The sequence below is a fragment of the Mustelus asterias genome, chromosome 8 (genome assembly GCF_964213995.1).
Source record: "Mustelus asterias chromosome 8, sMusAst1.hap1.1, whole genome shotgun sequence".
NCBI lineage: Eukaryota > Metazoa > Chordata > Chondrichthyes > Carcharhiniformes > Triakidae > Mustelus > Mustelus asterias.
The window spans coordinates 6756786-6777232 of NC_135808.1; the positions used below are offsets into that span (position 1 = coordinate 6756786).

The 20447-nt window shown below is 47.9% G+C and overlaps 1 protein-coding gene across 1 annotated transcript in view; it reads left to right on the top strand.

Annotated features, from left to right (window-relative positions):
* The window catches only part of slc44a4 (solute carrier family 44 member 4), a 90337-nt gene that overhangs the window by 53817 nt on the left and 16073 nt on the right, over positions 1-20447 (top strand). Inside the window, exons 8-14 of the mRNA XM_078217303.1 lie at positions 4723-4834; positions 5999-6082; positions 7762-7874; positions 13673-13795; positions 15408-15507; positions 18005-18097; positions 19351-19453. Of these exons, the coding sequence (XP_078073429.1) occupies positions 4723-4834; positions 5999-6082; positions 7762-7874; positions 13673-13795; positions 15408-15507; positions 18005-18097; positions 19351-19453 (728 nt within the window). The remainder of the gene's footprint in view (positions 1-4722; positions 4835-5998; positions 6083-7761; positions 7875-13672; positions 13796-15407; positions 15508-18004; positions 18098-19350; positions 19454-20447) is intronic.

A 20447-nucleotide genomic window follows, 5' to 3' on the forward strand; every position in this document is an offset into this window, starting at 1 on the left:
CCGACTCTCTCTCTCTCGTTCCGACTCTCTCTCTCTCGTTCCGACTCTCTCTCTCTCGTTCCGACTCTCTCTCTCTCGTTCCGACTCTCTCTCTCTCGTTCCGACTCTCTCTCTCTCGTTCCGACTCTCTCTCTCTCGTTCCGACTCTCTCTCTCTCGTTCCGACTCTCTCTCTCTCGTTCCGACTCTCTCTCTCTCGTTCCGACTCTCTCTCTCTCGTTCCGACTCTCTCTCTCTCGTTCCGACTCTCTCTCTCTCGTTCCGACTCTCTCTCTCTCGTTCCGACTCTCTCTCTCTCGTTCCGACTCTCTCTCTCTCGTTCCGACTCTCTCTCTCTCGTTCCGACTCTCTCTCTCTCGTTCGACTCTCTCTCTCTCGTTCCGACTCTCTCTCTCTCGTTCCGACTCTCTCTCTCTCGTTCCGACTCTCTCTCTCTCGTTCCGACTCTCTCTCTCTCGTTCCGACTCTCTCTCTCTCGTTCCGACTCTCTCTCTCTCGTTCCGACTCTCTCTCTCTCGTTCCGACTCTCTCTCTCTCGTTCCGACTCTCTCTCTCTCGTTCCGACTCTCTCTCTCTCGTTCCGACTCTCTCTCTCTCGTTCCGACTCTCTCTCTCTCGTTCCGACTCTCTCTCTCTCGTTCCGACTCTCTCTCTCTCGTTCCGACTCTCTCTCTCTCGTTCCGACTCTCTCTCTCTCGTTCCGACTCTCTCTCTCTCGTTCCGACTCTCTCTCTCTCGTCCTCTTTCCGACTCTCTCTCTCTCGTTCCGACTCTCTCTCTCTCGTTCCGACTCTCTCTCTCTCGTTCCGACTCTCTCTCTCTCGTTCCGACTCTCTCTCTCTCGTTCCGACTCTCTCTCTCTCGTTCCGACTCTCTCTCTCTCGTTCCGACTCTCTCTCTCTCGTTCCGACTCTCTCTCTCTCGTTCCGACTCTCTCTCTCTCGTTCCGACTCTCTCTCTCTCGTTCCGACTCTCTCTCTCTCGTTCCGACTCTCTCTCTCTCGTTCCGACTCTCTCTCTCTCTCTCTCTCGTTCCGACTCTCTCTCTCTCTCTCTCTCGTTCCGACACTCTCTCTCTCTCTCTCTCTCTCTCTCTCGTTCCGACTCTCTCTCTCTCTCGTTCCGACTCTCTCTCTCTCTCTCTCTCTCTCGTTCCGACTCTCTCTCTCTCTCTCTCTCTCTCTCGTTCCGACTCTCTCTCTCTCTCTCTCTCTCTCTCGTTCCGACTCTCTCTCTCTCTCTCTCTCTCGTTCCGACTCTCTCTCTCTCTCTCTCTCTCTCGTTCCGACTCTCTCTCTCTCTCTCTCTCTCGTTCCGACTCTCTCTCTCTCTCTCTCTCTCTCTCGTTCCGACTCTCACTCTCTCTCTCTCTCACGTTCCGACTCTCTCTCTCTCTCTCTCTCTCTCGTTCCGACTCTCTCTCTCTCTCTCTCTCTCTCTCGTTCCGACTCTCTCTCTCTCTCTCTCTCTCTCACGTTCCGACTCTCTCTCTCTCACGTTCCGACTCTCCTCTCTCTCTCTCTCGTTCCGACTCTCTCTCTCTCTCTCTCTCGTTCCGACTCACTCTCTCTCTCTCTCTCACGTTCCGACTCACTCTCTCTCTCGTTCCGACTCTCTCTCTCTCTCTCTCTCTCTCGTTCCGACTCTCTCTCTCTCTCTCTCTCTCTCTCTCTCGTTCCGACTCTCTCTCTCTCTCTCTCTCTCTCACGTTCCGACTCTCTCTCTCTCACGTTCCGACTCACTCTCTCTCTCTCTCCGTTCCGACTCTCTCTCTCTCACGTTCCGACTCACTCTCTCTCTCTCTCACGTTCCGACTCTCTCTCTCTCTCGTTCCGACTCTCTCTCTCTCTCTCTCTCTCGTTCCGACTCTCTCTCTCTCTCTCGTCCGACTCTCTCTCTCTCTCTCTCGTTCCGACTCTCTCTCTCTCTCTCTCTCTCTCGTTCCGACTCTCTCTCTCTCTCGTTCCGACTCTCTCTCTCTCTCTCGTTCGTCCGTCTCTCTCTCGTTCCGTCTCTCTCTCTCTCTCTCTCTCGTTCCGTCTCTCTCTCTCTCTCTCGTTCCGTCTCTCTCTCTCTCTCTCTCGTTCCGTCTCTCTCTCTCTCGTTCCGTCTCTCTCTCTCTCTCTCTCTCGTTCCGTCTCTCTCTCTCTCTCTCTCTCTCTCTCGTTCCGTCTCTCTCTCTCTCTCTCTCTCGTTCTGTCTGTCTCTCTCTCTCTCTCTCTCTCTCGTTCCGTCTCTCTCTCTCTCTCTCTCGTTCCGTCTCTCTCTCTCTCTCTCTCTCGTTCCGTCTCTCTCTCTCTCTCTCGTTCCGTCTCTCTCTCTCTCTCTCTCTCTCTCTCGTTCCGTCTCTCTCTCTCTCTCTCTCTCTCGTTCCGTCTCTCTCTCTCTCTCTCTCTCTCTCGTTCCGTGTCTCTCTCTCTCTCTCGTTCCGTGTCTCTCTCTCTCTCTCGTTCCGTGTCTCTCTCTCTCTCTCGTTCCGTGTCTCTCTCTCTCTCTCGTTCCGTGTCTCTCTCTCTCTCTCGTTCCGTGTCTCTCTCTCTCTCTCGTTCCGTGTCTCTCTCTCTCTCTCCTCGTTCCGGTCTCTCTCTCTCCTCGTTCCGTCTCTCTCTCTCTCTCTCTCGTTCCGTCTCTCTCTCTCTCTCTCTCTCTCTCGTTCCGTCTCTCTCTCTCTCTCTCTCTCTCTCGTTCCGTCTCTCTCTCTCTCTCTCTCGTTCCGTCTCTCTCTCTCTCTCTCTCGTTCCGTCTCTCTCTCTCTCTCTCTCTCGTTCCGTCTCACTCTCTCTCTCGTTCCGTCTCTCTCTCTCTCTCTCTCCGTTCCGTCTCTCTCTCTCTCTCTCTCTCTCGTTCCGTCTCTCTCTCTCGTTCCGTCTCTCTCTCTCTCTCTCTCTCTCGTTCCGTCTCTCTCTCTCTCTCTCTCTCTCTCGTTCCGTCTCTCTCTCGTTCCGTCTCTCTCTCTCTCTCTCTCTCGTTCCGTCTCTCTCTCTCTCTCGTTCCGTCTCCCCCTCTCTCTCTCTCGTTCCGTCTCTCTCTCTCTCTCTCTCTCTCTCGTTCTGTCTCTCTCTCTCTCTCGTTCCGTCTCTCTCTCTCTCTCTCTCGTTCCGTCTCTCTCTCTCTCTCTCTCTCTCGCGTTCCGTCTCTCTCTCTCTCTCTCGTTCCGTCTCTCTCTCTCTCGTTCCGTCTCTCTCTCTCTCTCTCGTTCCGTCTCTCTCTCTCTCTCCTCTTCTCGTTCCGTGTCTCTCTCTCTCTCTCTCTCTCTCGTTCCGTCTCTCTCTCTCTCTCTCTCGTTCCGTCTCTCTCTCTCTCTCTCTCGTTCCGTCTCTCTCTCTCTCTCTCTCTCGTTCCGTCTCTCTCTCTCTCTCTCTCTCTGTTCCGTCTCTCTCTCTCTCTCGTTTCCGTCTCTCTCTCTCTCTCTCTCTCTCTCTCGTTCCGTCTCTCTCTCTCTCTCTCTCTCTCTCGTTCTGTCTCTCTCTCTCTCTCTCTCGTTCCGTCTCTCTCTCTCTCTCTCTCTCTCGTTCCGTCTCTCTCTCTCTCTCTCTCTCTCGTTCCGTCTCTCTCTCTCTCTCTCTCTCTCTCTCTCTCTCTCTCTCTCTCGTTCCGTCTCTCTCTCTCTCTCTCTCTCTCTCGTTCCGTCTCTCTCTCTCTTGTTCCGACTCTCTCTCTCGTTCCGTCTCTTTCTCTCTCTCGTTCCGTCTCTCTCTCTCTCTCTCTCTCTCTCTTGTTCCGTCTCTCTCTCTGTGTTTCTCTTGTGTTGCGCGCACACAGTCGAATAGCTGGTTGAGGTCTCTGATTGCAGGAAGCACAAGGAGCCCCTGTCTGCTTCCCCATGCAGGAGCGAGAATTGCCAAGAATTAGAGATCTGATCAGTTTAGTTAGTTTATTGAGGGTGGTGTGGCCAATAGGACACAAAGCTTGTGAAGTAGATCCAGCAGTCAGTGTGAGCACTCAAACCTCTGGAGTGTAGCAATCCAGCTAAGCAGCAGCCTGACTCTGTTTGTTAGAACCCTTTGATTAATGGGTAGCTCTGGAGTACATGGTCCAGGACGTGTACCCAGTGTGCCAGCTGTCCAATTACCTGCATTGCCAAGACAGACTTCTCTGAAAGGGGTGACACGGTGCACAGTGATTAGCCCTGCTGCTTCACAGCGCCAGGGACCCGGGTTCAATTCCAGCCTCGGGTCACTGTCTGTGTGGAGTTTGCACATTCTCCCTGTGTCTGCGTGGGTTTCCCTCCAGGTGCTCCGGTTTCCTCCCACACTCCAAAGATGTGCAGGTTAGGTCGATTGGCTATGCTAAATTGCCCCTTAGTGTCAAGGGGACGAGCTCGGGTCAATACATGGGTTTATGGGGATTGGGCCTGAGTGGATTGTGGTCAGTGAAGACTCAATGGGCCGAATGGTCTCCTTTTGCACTGCAGGGATTCTATGAAACCATCACTCACACCCCCAATCACGGCCATTCCCGAGCTGTGGAGATGTCCATCATACAGGTGGATATCGAAGATCCCAGAGCCATGGAAGCCCGTGGCTCTCTGTCCGGTAACATTACCCCACATTACCCCAGCTAACTGGGTGTTTGCTCTGTGCGTGTTGGTGGGATCTTTCTTTGCGCTTTGCTGTGTTTTCTGCCCAAGTAAGGAGCGTTGCATCCCAAGAGGAAAGTGTTGGAGGTTTAAATGCTGTCCCTGTCCCTCTTTTAATCACCAGCTTCTGTTTTCCATTTCCAGTTTTCGGTAGGTGTTTACCAAATCTGGGTGACGTGGTGTACCCTGCCAACTTTTCCGTTAATGGTACCCCCATGAACAATGCCTCTGCTGAAGAGGTGAAAGGTGCCGTTGGGTAAGTCTGTGCAAAGCAGTGACGGTTTTGAAGAGTTGAAGCCGTTCTCAAATGTTTAGAGTGCTTCCTTCCGTAACGTCACCCTACTTCATCTCCTGTCGGCTCAGCCGCTACTGAAACCCTCACCCTTGCCTCTGTCACCCCCAGGACTCGACTATTCCAACTCACTCCTGACTGGATCCCCCACAGTCTCCCCTCCGTAAATTTTAATTTGTCCAAACTTGGCTCCCCCTTCTCTTAATTCGCAGCAAATTCCTGTTCCTCTCCCGCCCAGGTGCTCGCTGACCTGCCCCGGCTCCTGGTCAAGGAATATCTTGATTTCTAAAATTCTCATCTTTGTCTTTCAATCCCTTCCTATCTCTGTAATCTTCTCCAGCCTCCCCACAAGCCTCCCAGATATCTGACCACCTTGATTTCAATCACTCCGCCAATGGTGGCTGAGACCTTCAGTGACCTGGCCTTCAAGCCCAGGGGAGGTGATGGCCTAGTGGGATTATCACTAGGCTATTAATCCAGAAGCTCAGCTAATGTTCTGGGACCCGGGTTCGAATCCCGCCACGGCAGATGGTGGAATTTGAATTCAATTTTTAAAAAAAATATCTGGAATTAAGAATCTACTGATGACCATTGTCGATTGTTGGAAAAAATCATCTGGTTCATTAATGTCCTTCAGGGAAGGAAATCTGCTGTCCTTACCCGGTCTGTTCTACATGTGACTCCAGAGCCCACAGCAATGTGGCTAACTCTCAACTGGCCTCTGAACAAGGGCTCGGTAATAAACGCTGGCCAGCCAGCGATGCCCATGTCCCACAAATGAATTTTTTAAAAAAGCTCAGGAATATGCCAACACTCCCATTTCTCTGTCCTACTCTTATCCTTTAGCCCCACCCCCCCTTCCCCACCCCACCCCCCTTCCCCACCCCACCACTGTAAATCCATCTCTTTGACCAAACTTTTGATCACCAGCCCCTAATATTTCCTCATGTCGCCCGGTGTCCCGTTTCTGTCCGAGAGGCATCTTGGGGCAGCTTGCACCATTTAAAACCCCATCTACATGTTAAACAGTTTGAGGTAAGTTTTTTTTTATTCGGTGGGTGGGGTTGCACAAGATCGTTTTGAAATGCTGTTGGTGTTGGAGGCTGACTTTTGGATTGTCCTTTCCAGGGATCTGCTGAGTAGCTTCAATGCCAAGGAGGTGGGCATGAGGATCTTTGAGGATTTTACCAAGTCCTGGTATTGGATCTTGATGTGAGTTCCCTTTGCTTATAATGCTGTCCTTTCCCATCCATTTGTATGCCTCGGGTGACTTTCCCTTGTGTGGAGGAGAGGGGAGGGAATGGGTGAGCTCTTGGTGGACAAGACTGGGTGTTTTAATCCTGGCTACAGCCTTCACAGTTGTCCGATAAGAACCAGGGGGCAGAGTTTAAAAAGAAGACCAGAATGAGGAGAAACGTTTCTTCTCAGAGGATTAATATCCTGGAATTATGTTTCCTCCCCCACAAAGAAGTGGAGGCCATTGAATTTATTCAAAGTTTGCCTTTAAGTTCATTCATTATTCTCACAAGTAGGCTTACGTCCACGCTGCAATGAAGTTACTGTGAAAACGAGTTGGATGTATTTTTGACAGAGGAGGAGTCAAAGGTTGTGGGGGCTGACAGAGGAAGGTGGAGTTGAGACCACAATCAGACCAGCCACAATCTTATCAAATGGTGGAGCGGGTTGGAAGGCTGAATGGCCTACTCCTGCTCCTATTTGTGCTGGAAATTATGTTTTGTTTTTCCATTGGATTGATTCACTTTTTCTTTGTGGAATGACCTTGCATTCACATAAATCTCCTGCTCTGAAAGATCGCTTCAGGTCAAAGGGTAGTGTTGTGAAGTTGTGTTTATAAAGATGTAAAGAATGATTGCAAAGAATGTAAAAATGCGCGAGGAAAAGAAAACATTGTGTGGCCCTTTTTAAAAACTGGTTTCGTTTCAGTGCTTGGAGGTTTAAAAGGCAGAGTACATTGAGTCTAAGATGAAGCATTTGTCTCAAAAACCAGGCAACAGGGTTGCCTTGGTAACAGGCTTCAGGCATCTGAATGCTTTGGAATCCAGCCTATCAGATTTGAATTTGGTGATGTTGAAAAAGGTCCGACCAATCCTGTTGTAGGAAAATTGATAGATCATCACAGGTATAAAAATTAGTGCCAAGAGGAAAACTGTTAGTTGGCCATTGTCAAGTCGAGAGGGCGAGAGCAGCTCTCCACCCCCTGCCTTCTAACCAGCAAAAGATACCAAATTTAAAAGAACTCTCAGATAGAGGAATCCACAGAAGAACTCCAAAAGTTTCTGAAAACCACAAAACCTGGTTGTATTTTTTTTGAGAGTGACAGAATTCTATTATATTTTTGGTTAATGAATGAGAATTCTATTTTATTTGAACAGTATCCCAGTAGAATCTTGTTTTATTTGGTATGTTATTTAGTTAAAGTTCCCTGTTTGTTGAATAAATAAATTGTTAAGTGTTCATCTTAAAGTGAGTATCAGATATTTCTGTCAGTTAACCACTCAGCATTACTGAAGGACAATTCACACCGTCCCCCACACTTTTTTTAACAGATTATGAGGCGAGGTATTCCTCTTTGGGGGATTAAAGGGGAACAACCTCCGCGTTGTAACAATAGCGTGATGATTAACAACTGGGATCAGGGTTGCTCGGTGTTGGGTTGTTCTCTCTCACTTCAGACCTGCTGATTAAACCACCCACCCATTACCCTTTGGCACTCAACCGAGCATCTCACACCGAGATTGTGTTGGTTTGTGAGGAATCTTTCCTATGATTTAAGGAGAGTTGAAATGTTACTGGTAACCTGGGAATTAAGATGGTGAAAGTTTACAAGGATTTTCCTTTCCTTTTCATCCCCGCTTGCCTCCCTGGAAAAGAGGCCTGGTGATTGCTATGATCGTGAGTCTGCTGTTCCTGCTCCTCCTGAGGTTTCTGGCGGGAATTCTTGTCTGGGTTCTGATCGTTGCTCTGGTCGTTGTCATTGCTTACGGTGAGTAACCCTTCCACTGTGTCACACTCCCTGTTCCTCACACTCTGCTCAACTTTGAAAAGGTGAAGGGAATCAACAAAGTTCACTCAGGATTCAATCTAACAAAGGGGACAGGGAAGTAGAGGCCTCAAATGAATCAGTCATGATCTTAACAAATGGCAGCACAAGCTGAAGGGGCTGAATGGGCTACTCCTGCTCCTAGTTCGTATGTCCATACTACGTGCTGACAGGTAGGTCGATTCATGAGTCTGTGGGGAGGCGGGGCGGGGTGGGGGGGGGGGGGGAGACAACCATTCAAAGTTAGTTAACAACTTGTCGGCTAAATCAAATTTAGTTGATTGCTTGCAATCATACCTCTGTTCTGTTTTTTTGTTCATTCATGGGACATGGCACCGCTGGCAGGCCAGCATTTATTGCCCTTCCTTAGTTGCCCTTGAGATGGTGGTGAGCTGCCTTCTTGAACAACTGAATGGCTTTTTGGCCATTTCAGAGGGCAGTTCAGAGTCCACCATGTTGCAGTGGCTCTGGAGTTACATATAAGCCAAACCAAGTAAGGACGGCAGATTTCCTTCCCTAGAGGACATTAGGCAAGGGACTTTGTGGAGACATTATCTCTGTTGCAAAATTGACTTTATTGCAAACAGTATAAAAGTAGGGAAGCCTTGCTACATCTATAGCAAATACTGTTTTATTATTTGAGAGCGATATTTTCATTGGAAGAAATCCAGAGAAGGTTTATTGAGTTGACTCCTGGGATGAAGGGGTTTATCTTGTGAGGAAAGGATGAACAGGTCAGGCCTGAACCCACTGGAATTTGGAAGAGTGAGAGGTGATTTTAGTGAAACATAGAAGATCCTGAGGAGGCCTTGTCAGGTAGACGTCAAGAAGATGTTTCCTCTTGTGGGGGAATCTCAAACCAGGGGGCACCGTTTCGAGGTAAGGGTTCATCCATTTAAGGCAGAAATGAGGAGGAATGTGAGACTTTGGAATTCTCTTCCCGGTGGTGCAGGCTGGGTCATTGAATATATTCAAGGCTGGGTTAGACAGATTTTTGATTAATAATAGGGTCAAGCGGTTGCGGGGATAGACAGGAAAGTAGGGTTAAAGCCGCTATCAGATGAGCCCGGATCTTACGGGACTGGTGGAGCAGGCCCGAGGGGCCGAATGGCCTCCTCCAAATTCTAATTATCATGCGTCCTTGAGAGTGCTGCATGAATAGATTGCTAGTGGGTGTACACACCTCCCGGCCCCAGCTGCGTGGCATTCCTCCTGAGAGCCATTGCTATGGCAACTTTTATCTCTTGCCAGCTGGTCTCTCGAATGGGTTTGATAAATACTGCGGTGAACCACTGAGGTGGCCAGCGTGGCATCGCCTGCCCACTCTTCAGGCTGCTTGGGGTGGTCTTCACCCTCGGCCCCTTTCTGGTTCCCTGTTGCCCACCCAGCCTCGTGCCAGGTTTTAGCCCTTGTTCGGTCACCAGGGAGATCTGTTCTGTCACAAGTGATTCACCTGGCCTGGGTCAATTAGTGAACGTGTGAACAAAACAACCATTCAAAGTTAGCCAACAAAGTGCCGGTGCTGATCAGCTGTGATCTGTTCGAATGTTGGGGGGGAACAGGACTGAGGGGCTGAATGGCCGCCTTCTGTTTCAGTCAGGCTGCGTAGAGACGGCCTCTCTGGTTAGGTTTCTCTGATGATCCCTCTGCTTTAATGGTCATCCTTATTCCCCAAGGGCCATGCCAGTGGGGTGGCTGGGCTATCCCCTGGCTGCTGGAACAAGTCATAAGAGTTATTGTAGCCCAAAAAAGACCATTCGACACATCAGTTCCATGCTGTCTCACTGTACAGCAATCCAGTCAGTCTCATTCAGTGTCTGGTTCTATACCCTATAGTCCTGCACTATCGATCATAGAATCCCTACAGTGCAGAAGGAGCCCATTTGGCCCATCAAGTCTGCACTAGCCACAATCCCACCCAGACCCTATCCCCATAACATGCATTTACCCTAGCTAGTCCCCCTGACACTAAGAGGCAATTTAGCATGGCCAATCCACCTAACATGCATATCTTTGGACTGTGGAAGGAAACCGGAGCACCAGGAGGAAACCCACACAGCCACGGGGAGAACGTGCAAACTCCACATAGACAGGGAGCCAGGTCCCTGGAGCTGTGAGGCAGCAGTGCTAACCACTGTGCCACAATACCAGTCCCCCACTGTGCCACTGTTTCTTTCTCAAGTACCCAACTGATTTCAATTTAAATTCTTCCCTCGTTTCCACTTCCACCACTCTCGGGCAGTGAGTTCCAGCTCATTACCACTCGCTACGTTTAAAAAAAAAAATGTCCTCGCAGTCCCATCCCTCACCCGCATCTCCTGCTTAAATCTGTGTCCCCTAGTCTCTGTACCACCAGCCAATGGGAACAGCTTCTCTTTGCCGACCTTTTTCTATGGTTCGTACTACTGCCTCACAGTGCCAGGGACCCGGTTCAATTCCAACCTTGGGTGACTGCAGTTTGCACGTTTTCCCCCAGGTCTGCATTGGTTTCCTCCCACAGTCGAAAGATGTGTAGGTTAGTTGGATTAACCATGGTAGATGTGCAAGGTTACAAGGATAGGGCAGGAGAGAGTGCCTGGGTAAGATGCTTTGTCCGAGTTGGTGCTGGCTCAATGGATCAAATGGCCTCTTCTGTAGGAATTCTACGACTTATTCTTATCCAAACCTGTCATTATCTTGTACAAGCTTATCAAATTTCCCAACCCCCCACCCCATTTCCTTTTATTGCAAGGAGAATAGCTCCAGCTTCTCCAACCTAAGGTTAGGTGGATTGGCCATGGTAAATGTACGGCGCTAGGATGCTTTGTCAGAGAGTTGGTGCAGACTCGATGGGCCGGATGGCCTCTTTCTGCAATGTCAGGATTCTATGGTCATTAACTTGGAGCTAAAATCCCTGAGTGGTCTTATAAATCTTCTCCTCACCCTCTCGAGGACCCTCATATCCTTCCTAAGGCGTCATGACCTGAACGAGACTTGGGAGGCACAGTGGTTAGCACTGCTGCCTCACAAAGCCAGGGACCCGGGTTCAATTCCAGCCTTGAGTCACTATCTGTGACATTCTCCCCATGGCTGCATGGGTTTCCTCTGGGTGCTCTGGTTTCCTCCCACTCTCCAAAGATGAGGTGAGTTAGGTTGATTGGCCATGCTAAATTGCCCCTTAGTTCAGGGGGACTAGCTAGGGTAAATACATGGGGTTATGGGGATAGGGCCTGGGTCGGATTGTGGTCAATGCAGACTCGATGGGCCAAATGGCCTCCTTTTGCACTGTAGGATTCTAGACATGATACTTTATTTAGGGAAGGCAGTGGTGTTGTGTTATTGTCACTGGACAAGTAACTCAGAGACCCAGAGTAATGCTCTGGGGACCTGGGTTCGAATCCCGCCACGGCAAATGGTGAAATTTAAATTTAATTTTAAAAATCTGAAATTAAAAATCTAATGATGACCATGAAACATTTAATTTTAACGAAGGGTCATCCAGACTTGAAATGTTAGCTCGGTTCTCTCTCTACAGAAGCTGTCAGACCTGCTGAGATTTTCCAGCATTTTTTGTTTTTGCTTCATGACACAATTGTCAATTGTTGTAAAAGCCCATTGGTCCTTTTAAGGAAGGAAATCTGGTCTATATTTGACCCCTGACCTATAGCCCACTGAAATGGCCTAGCCAACAACTCCATTCAAGTCAATTAGGGATGGACATTAAATGCTGGTCCAGCCACCGACGCCTACATCCCTAAATGAATAAAAAAATATATTTTGGGGCCTAACTGGAGCTTTTATAAAGGCCTATCTCGGTCCTGAAACCAAACGTAAAGAGACAGTAAGATGAAGGGAAATTACTGCAGATGCTGGAATCTGAAACAAAGTGATTCCCACTCACCTGAAGAAGGGGCTTAGAGCCTCGAAAGCTTGTGTGGCTTTTGCTACCAAATAAACCTGTTGGACTTTAACCTGGTGTTGTTAAACTTCTTAATCTGAAACAAAAACAGAGAATGCTGGGAAATCGCAGCTGGTCTGACGGCATCTATGGAGTCTGGATAATCCTTCGTCAGAGCTGTAAAGGGACACCGTCTCCTTGAAGTGAAGACAGGAATATCTTTTGAGATAATGGCAGCGATGAGGAGCAAAAAGCACATTTACAATTCAATGTTGTTCATTTGGGATTTGGTTCAGGATTTCTTTTAAGGTTAACATGCAGGTTCAGTTGGCAGTTAGGAAGGCAATTCAATGTTTGCATTCATTTCTTGAGGGCTAGAATACAAGAGCAGGGATGTACTGCTGGGGCTGTCTCAGGCTCTGGTCAGATCCCATTTGGAATATTGTGAGCAGTTTTGGGCCCCATACCTAAGGAAGGATGTGCTGGCCTTGGAGGAGATCCAGAGGAGGTTCACAAGAATGATCCCTGGAATGAAGGGTTTGTCATATGAAGAGCGGTTGAGGAGTTTGGATCTATACCCGATGGAGTTTAAAAGGATGAGGGGGGGACCTAATTGAAACTTACAGAATATTAAGACGCCCAGATAGAGTGGACGTGGAGAGGATATTTCCACGAGTGGGAGAGACTAGAATTTGAGGGCACAACCTCAGTGAAGGGGCGCTCCTTTAAAACAGAGATGAGGAGGAATTTCTTCAGCTGGAGAGTGGTGAATCTGTGGAACTCATTGGCGCAGAGTGCTGTGCAGGCCAGGTTATTGAGTGTCTTTAAGACAGATAGATACATTCTTGATTAATAAGGAGATCAAGGATTACGGGGAGAAGGCAGGAGAATGGGGATGAGAATCATATCAGCCATGATTGAATGGCAGAGCAGACTAGATGGGCCGAATGGCCTAATTCTGCTCTTATATCTTCTGGTCTTATGATCATCAGTTTGAGTACGGCTTACATCATTATACCAGATGTGTTATAAATGAACAGCAAGTTGTTGTGAGGCATTTGGAGAGAAAGGACAGACAATCGTTTACATTTTATTTTATTCATTCATGGGATGTGGGCACCGCTGGTTAGGCCAGCATTTGTTGCCCATCCCTTGCTGTCCTCGCGAAGGTGGTGGTGAGCTGCCGCCTTGAACCACTGCAGTCCCTGGGGTGCTGGTACACCCACAATGCTGTTAGGGAGGGAGTTCCTGGATTTTTCTTTACCCAGCAACAGTGAAGGAACAATGATATATGTCCAAGTCTAGACGATGAATGACTTGGAGGGCAACTTCCAGGTGGTGGTGTTCGCAGGTATCTGCTGTCCTTGTCCTGGATGACAGTGGTAATGGGTTAGGAAGGTGTTGTCTCAGGACTTGGTAAATAGCTGCAGTGCATCTTGTAGATGGTGGACACAGCTGCCACTGTGTGTCAGTGGGAGGGCTTATATTGAAGAGTAGTTGGAATTTAAAACATAGAATTAATTATTTGTTATTGTTTAAATAGGAACAATGTATTTAATGGTTTCCCTTTCTTTATCTGAAACTGCATTTAATTCTATATGTAAAAATGTGTTCCTCACAATTTCACATCGGTCGAGGTTAGCCAATTTTCAGAAGGAGACAGTGCAAGAACTCTCCATTAATCAATATGGGTCGGGTGGACTCCCTTTCTGCTTGTCCTGGTCCGAGTTTTCCTTCACTTGTTGGCCACGATCCAACATTCCCAGGAAGAGAAAAAATCTCATGTAATGGAAAAGAAAAATCCCCAGTGTAAAGTGTGGCGTTGTGCGAGTGTCTCATTGCTTTCTCTCTTGCCTTGATCCAGGCATTTGGCACTGCTACTGGGAGTATGACGAGCTGAACAAGAAAGGAGCCACCATCACCACTATCGGCATCACTACAGATATCGCGGTCTATGGACAAGTCAAGGAGACCTGGCTGGCTGTCTGTGAGTGTCTGTCAGAAGCTGTGTGTGTTACTCACAGGCACACAGCTGTTACCTTACAGAGCGAGTTCAACCCACAGCCTCTCCATTGAGGAAACCAGATATTAGGGCGGCACAGTGGTTAGCAGTGCTGCTTCCCAGCGCCAGGGACCCGAGTTCGATTCCCAGCTTGGGCCACTGTCTGTGTGGAGTTTGCACTTTCCCCCCGTGTCTGCTTGGGTTTCCTCCAATGCTCCGGTTTCCTCCACAGATGTGCAGGGGTTAGGTGCATTGGCCATGCTACATTTCCCCTTAGTGTCCCAAGATGCCTAGGTTAGGGATAAATACGTGAGATTATGGGAATGGGTGGGATGCTCTGTCACAGACTCGATGGGCCAAATGTTCGCCTCCTGCGCTGTTGGGATTCTATGAAGTTAGGGGAGTGGGTTGGTATTCGTGTCTCAATTGCTGACTCTACATTACAGCAATTCCAGAATGTTCTCCCACGGAAATGGAACAATCACAATGTGGTTACAGCTTAGAAGGAGGCCTTAAAGTCTACCTGTTTGCGCTAACTCTTCGAAGGAGCAATTTACCTCATATCATTCCCCTTTGTCACACAAATCCAATTTCCTCTTGAATGCTTCCAATAGACCTGCCACTGCCCCACTCCCCGGCAGTACATCCAGACCCTAACCTCTCGCCGAGTGCAAATGTTCATGTCGCCATTGCTTTTTTTGCTAATTGCTTTAAATCTGTGCCGCCTTGTTCTCGATCCTTCCACCAGTGGGAACAGTTTTTCCCTATTTACTCCATCCAATCCCCTCATTATTTTTGAACTCCTCTATCAAATCTCCCTTTAGCCTTTGCTTCTGCACGAAGAATCATAGAATCTCTGCAGTGCAGAAGGAAGCCAGTCAGCCCATCAAATCTGCACCTACTCTCCGACAGAACATCTTATCCAGGCCCTATCCCCGTAACCCCACATATTTGCCCCATTAATCCCCCTAACCTATATGTCTTGGGATACTAGAGGACAATTTAGCATGGCCATTCCATTGGGAGGCGATGGCCTAGAGGTATTATTGTTTGACTATTAATCCAGAAATTCAGCAAATGTCCTGGGGACCTGGGTTCGAATCCCGCCACGGCAGATGGTGGAATTGGAATTCAATAAGAAAAAAATCTGGAATTAAGAATCTGCTGATGACCACTGTTGATTGTCAGAAAAACCCTTCTGGTTCACTAATGTTCTTTAGGGAAGGAAATCTGCCGTCCTTATGTGGTCTGGCCGACATGTAACTCCAGAGCCATAGCAACTTGGTTGACTCTCAACTGCCCTCAGGCAACTAGAGATGGGCAATAAATGCTGGCCAGCCAGCAATGCCCATGTCCCACAAATGAATTTTTTTAAAAATCCACCTAACTGGGGAAGGAAACTGGAGTACCCGGAGGAAACCCACACAGACGCTGGGAGAACTTCTCCAATCTGTCCACATAACTGAAGTTTCTCATCCCAGGAACCATTTTTATGAATCCTTTCTGCATGCTGTCTAACACATTCACACCCTTCCCTGAAGCCTGCTCAACCTGACAGATGGTTGTGTGTCTGAATGTGTACTCTTCCCGTTTACAGTGATCATCTTGGCTGTCCTGGAGGTTATAATCCTGCTGCTACTGATCTTCCTGAGGAAGAGGATCCTGATTGCAATTGCACTTATCAAGGAAGCCAGCAAGTAGGTGTGCCCGTTTGTTTGTAACTGTACCCGCTCACTCACAACATCTGTCCAACATGACCTGCTCACTGGAAAACCTCTGGTACTGGGTAATATTTTGCTGCGGTGCAGTTTCTGATGCCACCCTGTGAATGTGTGCATTGGATGGGCCTAGAAACAGTATGAAGACTTCTTACTGTGCTTACCCCAGTCCAACGCTGGCATCTCCACATCATGGGCCTAGAAAACCAGGTGAGACACTCACCTTGACCCTCCAGCTTCATTGATTTTTGGACCTCGTTTCCTCGCCTCTTTTACCTCTAGAGTTGGCCAACACACATGAAGGCTGATTTTATGGTCCTGGAAAGGCCTCACTCCTCTGTTTCAGAACAGAAGGAGGCCATTCAGCCCCTTGAGCCTGTTCCACCATTCAATGAGATCATCGCTGATTGTTACGATGCCAGTTGATATAACTGTACGGCAAGATCCCAGAATGCAACCCTGGGTCAAAAGGCCGTAACATTTATTTTTATATTCAAACGTGAAGGAACAGAGTCATAGGACCGTGAATTAGTCTTATCAACAAGGGGGAAAAAAACCTCTAATTAAACGTGAAAAAATGATTATAGTTCAATGCTCCTTTACTTCTCTCTCAGAGTAACCAATGCACACAGATTTTAAGATTAACACGGATCATAAAGTAAATTTCAAGCTAATTCATCTCATTAGCACACAGAGTTAGTGTTTGTGGATTTCTCCTTAGAATCCCCCTCAAATGATTGCCATTTGATAGTTTCTACTCTCCACTTTCAAAATATGCTTTAATATCTCCTATCGTGGTTATACATTGAGGTTTTCCAAAAGACCACCAAGATAAAAGTAAAATACTGCAGATGCTGCTCATCCCTGAAACAAAAACAGAAAATGCTGGAAAATCTCAGCAGGTCTGACGGCATCTATGGAGAGAGAATAGGGCCAACATTTCGAGTCAGGATCTTGACTTGAAACTTTGGATCTATTCTTTCTCGACAGATGCTGAGATTTTCCATCGGTCTCTGTTTTTGTTTCCAAAAGACCAGTTTGACCAGAACTTTGACTCCACTTTTAGCATCAAGTCCGTGTCAGGATTTCAGATTAACCCTTTCAGGTTTTCACTGTCACACCACTTCTGATATCGAGTCAATACTTTATAATTTGTTTACAGACGACAGTGAAGCATTTCAAACTTTCAGATTACTTTTAGAAAACCTTTCTCCAGTGTCCTCACCAATTGACTTCTTCTCCAGCTTATCTGTTGTCCCTGAATAGAGCCCTGTTCTACTTCCCAGTTCCTGCTTTGATCACTTTAACGCCAGACCTTCTGGAAACTCTTCTTCATTTCTCTAGCTTCCTAACTTGTTGCTCTTTAGATCTTTGGCACTGGCTGTCTGAACCAGTCCTCCATTGAAGAGGTTTTCTTACAGCAAAACTGAAAGAACTGGTTCCTCTTTAGCTTCCCCTAGCAGAGCTGAGAGAGAGATGTTTACTGCTTCATTGTTTGTCTCTAACTGCCTCTCGCTTTAAACTGAAACTGAAGAACAAAGAAAGCTGCCGTTCCTAATACAGAGTCCTTCTAGTCGCTAAACAACTATCTTTCTTCACGACGTAGCTCTCTAAACACAATAGCTCAGCTGGAACTGAAACTTACCCCCACAGAGACCAACACTTTTATCCACATGAAATCTAACTACAACTCCCTTCCAGGCACAGAAACAATAAATTAAACCTACCTAAATCACGGGGGACAGGGCTTGAGTGGGATTGTTGTCAGTGCAGGCTTGATGCGTTAAATGGCGGCGGCCCGCACTGTCGGGATTCTATGATTCTAAAAGTGTACCTTATTTCCAATGTTTACCCATACAAGTAGAAACCTCTTAAAACTACCTTCAGTTTCCTAACACTGATCTGCAACCTCACTTCCAGAGTGGGATTATCCGGCTCCGACACCAGCGGGCATTGTCGCAGGCAGGATGGGAAAATGTAGACAGTGGGACCAAAAGGTCCTGTCCCAACTAGCCGCCTTTGCCCCATGTCTCTTAAGACCACTGGCTAACAAAAATCAATCATTCTCCAATTTAAAATTACCAATTGAATAGGCATCAATTGTGGAAGAGAATTCCAAACTTCTACCACCCTTTTGTGTGTAGAATGTTTCCCAATTTTTCTCCTGAAAGATCTGGCTCTGATTTTTCCCTCGGAGGGTTGTCGTGGTTTGGAGTTCTCTCTTCCAGTGAGCATTGGAGGCTGGCTCATTGAATATGTTCAAGGCTGAATTAGACAAACTGTTAATTGATGAGAGACGGGCAGAGAAGTGGGGCTGAGGCCAAAATTAGTTCAGCCATCATCTAATTGAATGGTGGAGAAGGGCCGAATGGCCACCTCCCCCCTATCTTTTACATATTTTCTCCTGTTTATGGATAATTATTTTTCAGTAACTGTAATGGATGGGCAATAACGTTCTGTTCCTCTTATCCAATAGGGCGATTGGTCACATTATGTCATCACTCCTTTACCCCTTAATCACCTTTCTACTCCTGGTGATCTGTGTGGCGTACTGGGGAATGACTGCTCTGTATCCTTTAGCGGTTCAGTATCGGGATGAAGTGGAAGCGAACTACATTTTACTGAATTTATGTTGGAATTGGTGGACAAAAGGCCCGAATTATCTTGTGTGTTGCAAGGTGGAGTGACCAAGGTGCCTTGCATTGTCCATCTGCAAAAACAACTTCATAGAATCCCTACAGTGCAGAAGAGGCCATTCGGCCCATCGTGTCTGCAATGACTCTGATAGACCATCTTACTCAGGCCCACCCACCCGCCACTCTATCTCCATAACCCCACACATTTACCTGCTAATCCCCCTAACCTGTACCTCTTGGGACACTAAGGGGCAATTTAGCATGGCCAATCCACCTGACCTGCATATCTTTGGACTGTGGGAGAAAACTGGAGCACCCGGAGGAAACCCACGCAGACACGGGGAGAATGTGCAAACTCCATTCAGAAGTCACCCAATACCGGATTTAAACCCAGGTCCCTGGCACTGCGAGGCAGTGCTAACCACTGTGCCACCCTCGTATTATATTCATGTAGCACCTTGAAGATGCTTCACAGGAGCATCATAAAACAAAACTTGATGACACTCTGCCATACGAGGCATTATTATGTCAGAGGACTATCAAAGAGGTTCACCTCAGAATCTCAGTTTCTAAGGAGTGTCCTAAAGGAAGAGATACAGAAACGTTTAGAGAGGGGATTCCAGAGCTTGGGGCCTAGGCAACAGGTACGGCCACCAAAGGTGGAGCAATTGAAATCGAGAATGTTAAGGAGGCCAGAATTAGAAGAGTGCCGATATCTCGGAGAGTTGTGGGGCCGAAAGAGATTACAGAAGGTAGGGAGGGGCAAGGACATGGAGTGATTTGAAAACGAGGATAGGAACTTCAAAATCAAAGTGTCGCTTAACCAGGAGCCAGTGTAGATCAGTGAGCACAGGTTTGATAGGGGAATGGTACGCACTGCGACATGGGCAGCAGTGCCTGAACTGACCTGAAATGAGGGAGGGCAGGATGAGGGAGGGCAGCCAGGGAGGCGGTGCTGAGGTGGAGCTGGGTGTCGTCAGTGTACACTGGGAGACTGGTGTAGCCGATCGGCAGCGTGTCGGTGCTCGCTGGGCAAGCCGAGACGGCGGAAGTATTGACCTGACGGTTGTCTCTCCTTGGACGGTCAGTTCTTGGGCTGACTTGAGCTTCCTGTGTTTTTTATTTGAATAATATTTCCAACTCTTTCTGGTCTGTTCCTGTTTCTTTGACTTTCACTGCCATTTAGATATCTCGCCACGTCAGGACAGCCTCTGTATCGGGTGGTGAATTTGGGCAAGTCATCACCCAGTTGTGATGCCATCCCTGGAAATGAAACCTGTAACCCCATGGTAAGTGCACGCACCGGCCACGCAGGGTGAAATTTAATGCTGCAACCCGCCCACAACTTTGGAGGCGAGTATGGAGGCACGGTGTTATTAATGGAGGGGGAGACCATAAGCTATGGGAGCAGAGCTAGGCCATTCAGCCCATCGAGTTTGCTTTGCCATTTGATCATACGTGTTCCTCAACCCCATTCTCCTGCCGTTTCCCCATAATCTTTGATCCCCTTACCAATCAAGAATCTATCTCTATCTTCAATACACTCAGTTATCTGGCCTCCATAGCCTTCTGTGGTAGTGAATTCCACAGATTCATCACCCTCTGGCTGAAGAAATTCCTCTCTTTCTCTCGGTTCTAAAGGATTGCCCTTTTACTCTGAGGCTGTACCCTCAGACCTTAGTCTCTACTAACGGAAACGCCTTCTCCATGTTCAGTCTATCCAGGCCTTTCAGTATTCTGTAGGTTTCAATGAGATCCTCCCCTCATGCTTGGTTGATAGGGTTGTTAAGAAGGCGTACGGAGTGTTAGCTTTAGGTAGATGGATTGAGTTTCGGAGCCAGGAGGTCATGTTGCAGCTGTACAAAACTCTGGTGCGGCCGTACTTGGAGTATCGCATACAGTTCTGGTCGCTGCATTATAGGAAGGATGTGGAAGCATTGGAAAGGGTGCAGAGGAGATTTACTCGGATGTTGCCTGGTATGGTGGGAAGGTCTTGTGAGGAAAGGCTGAGGGACTTGAGGTTGTTTTCATTAGAGAGAAGAAGGTTAAGAGGTGACTTAATAGAGGCATACAAGAGGATTAGATAGGGTGGATAGTGAGAGCCTTTTTCCTCGGATGGTGATAGCTAGCACGAGGGGACATAGCTTTAAATTGAGGGGTGAGAGATATAGGACAGATGTCAGAGGTAGGTTCTTTACTCAGAGAGTAGTGAGGGTATGGAATGCCCTGCCTGCAGCAGTAGTGGACTCGCCAACATTAAGGGCATTTAAATGGTCATTGGAT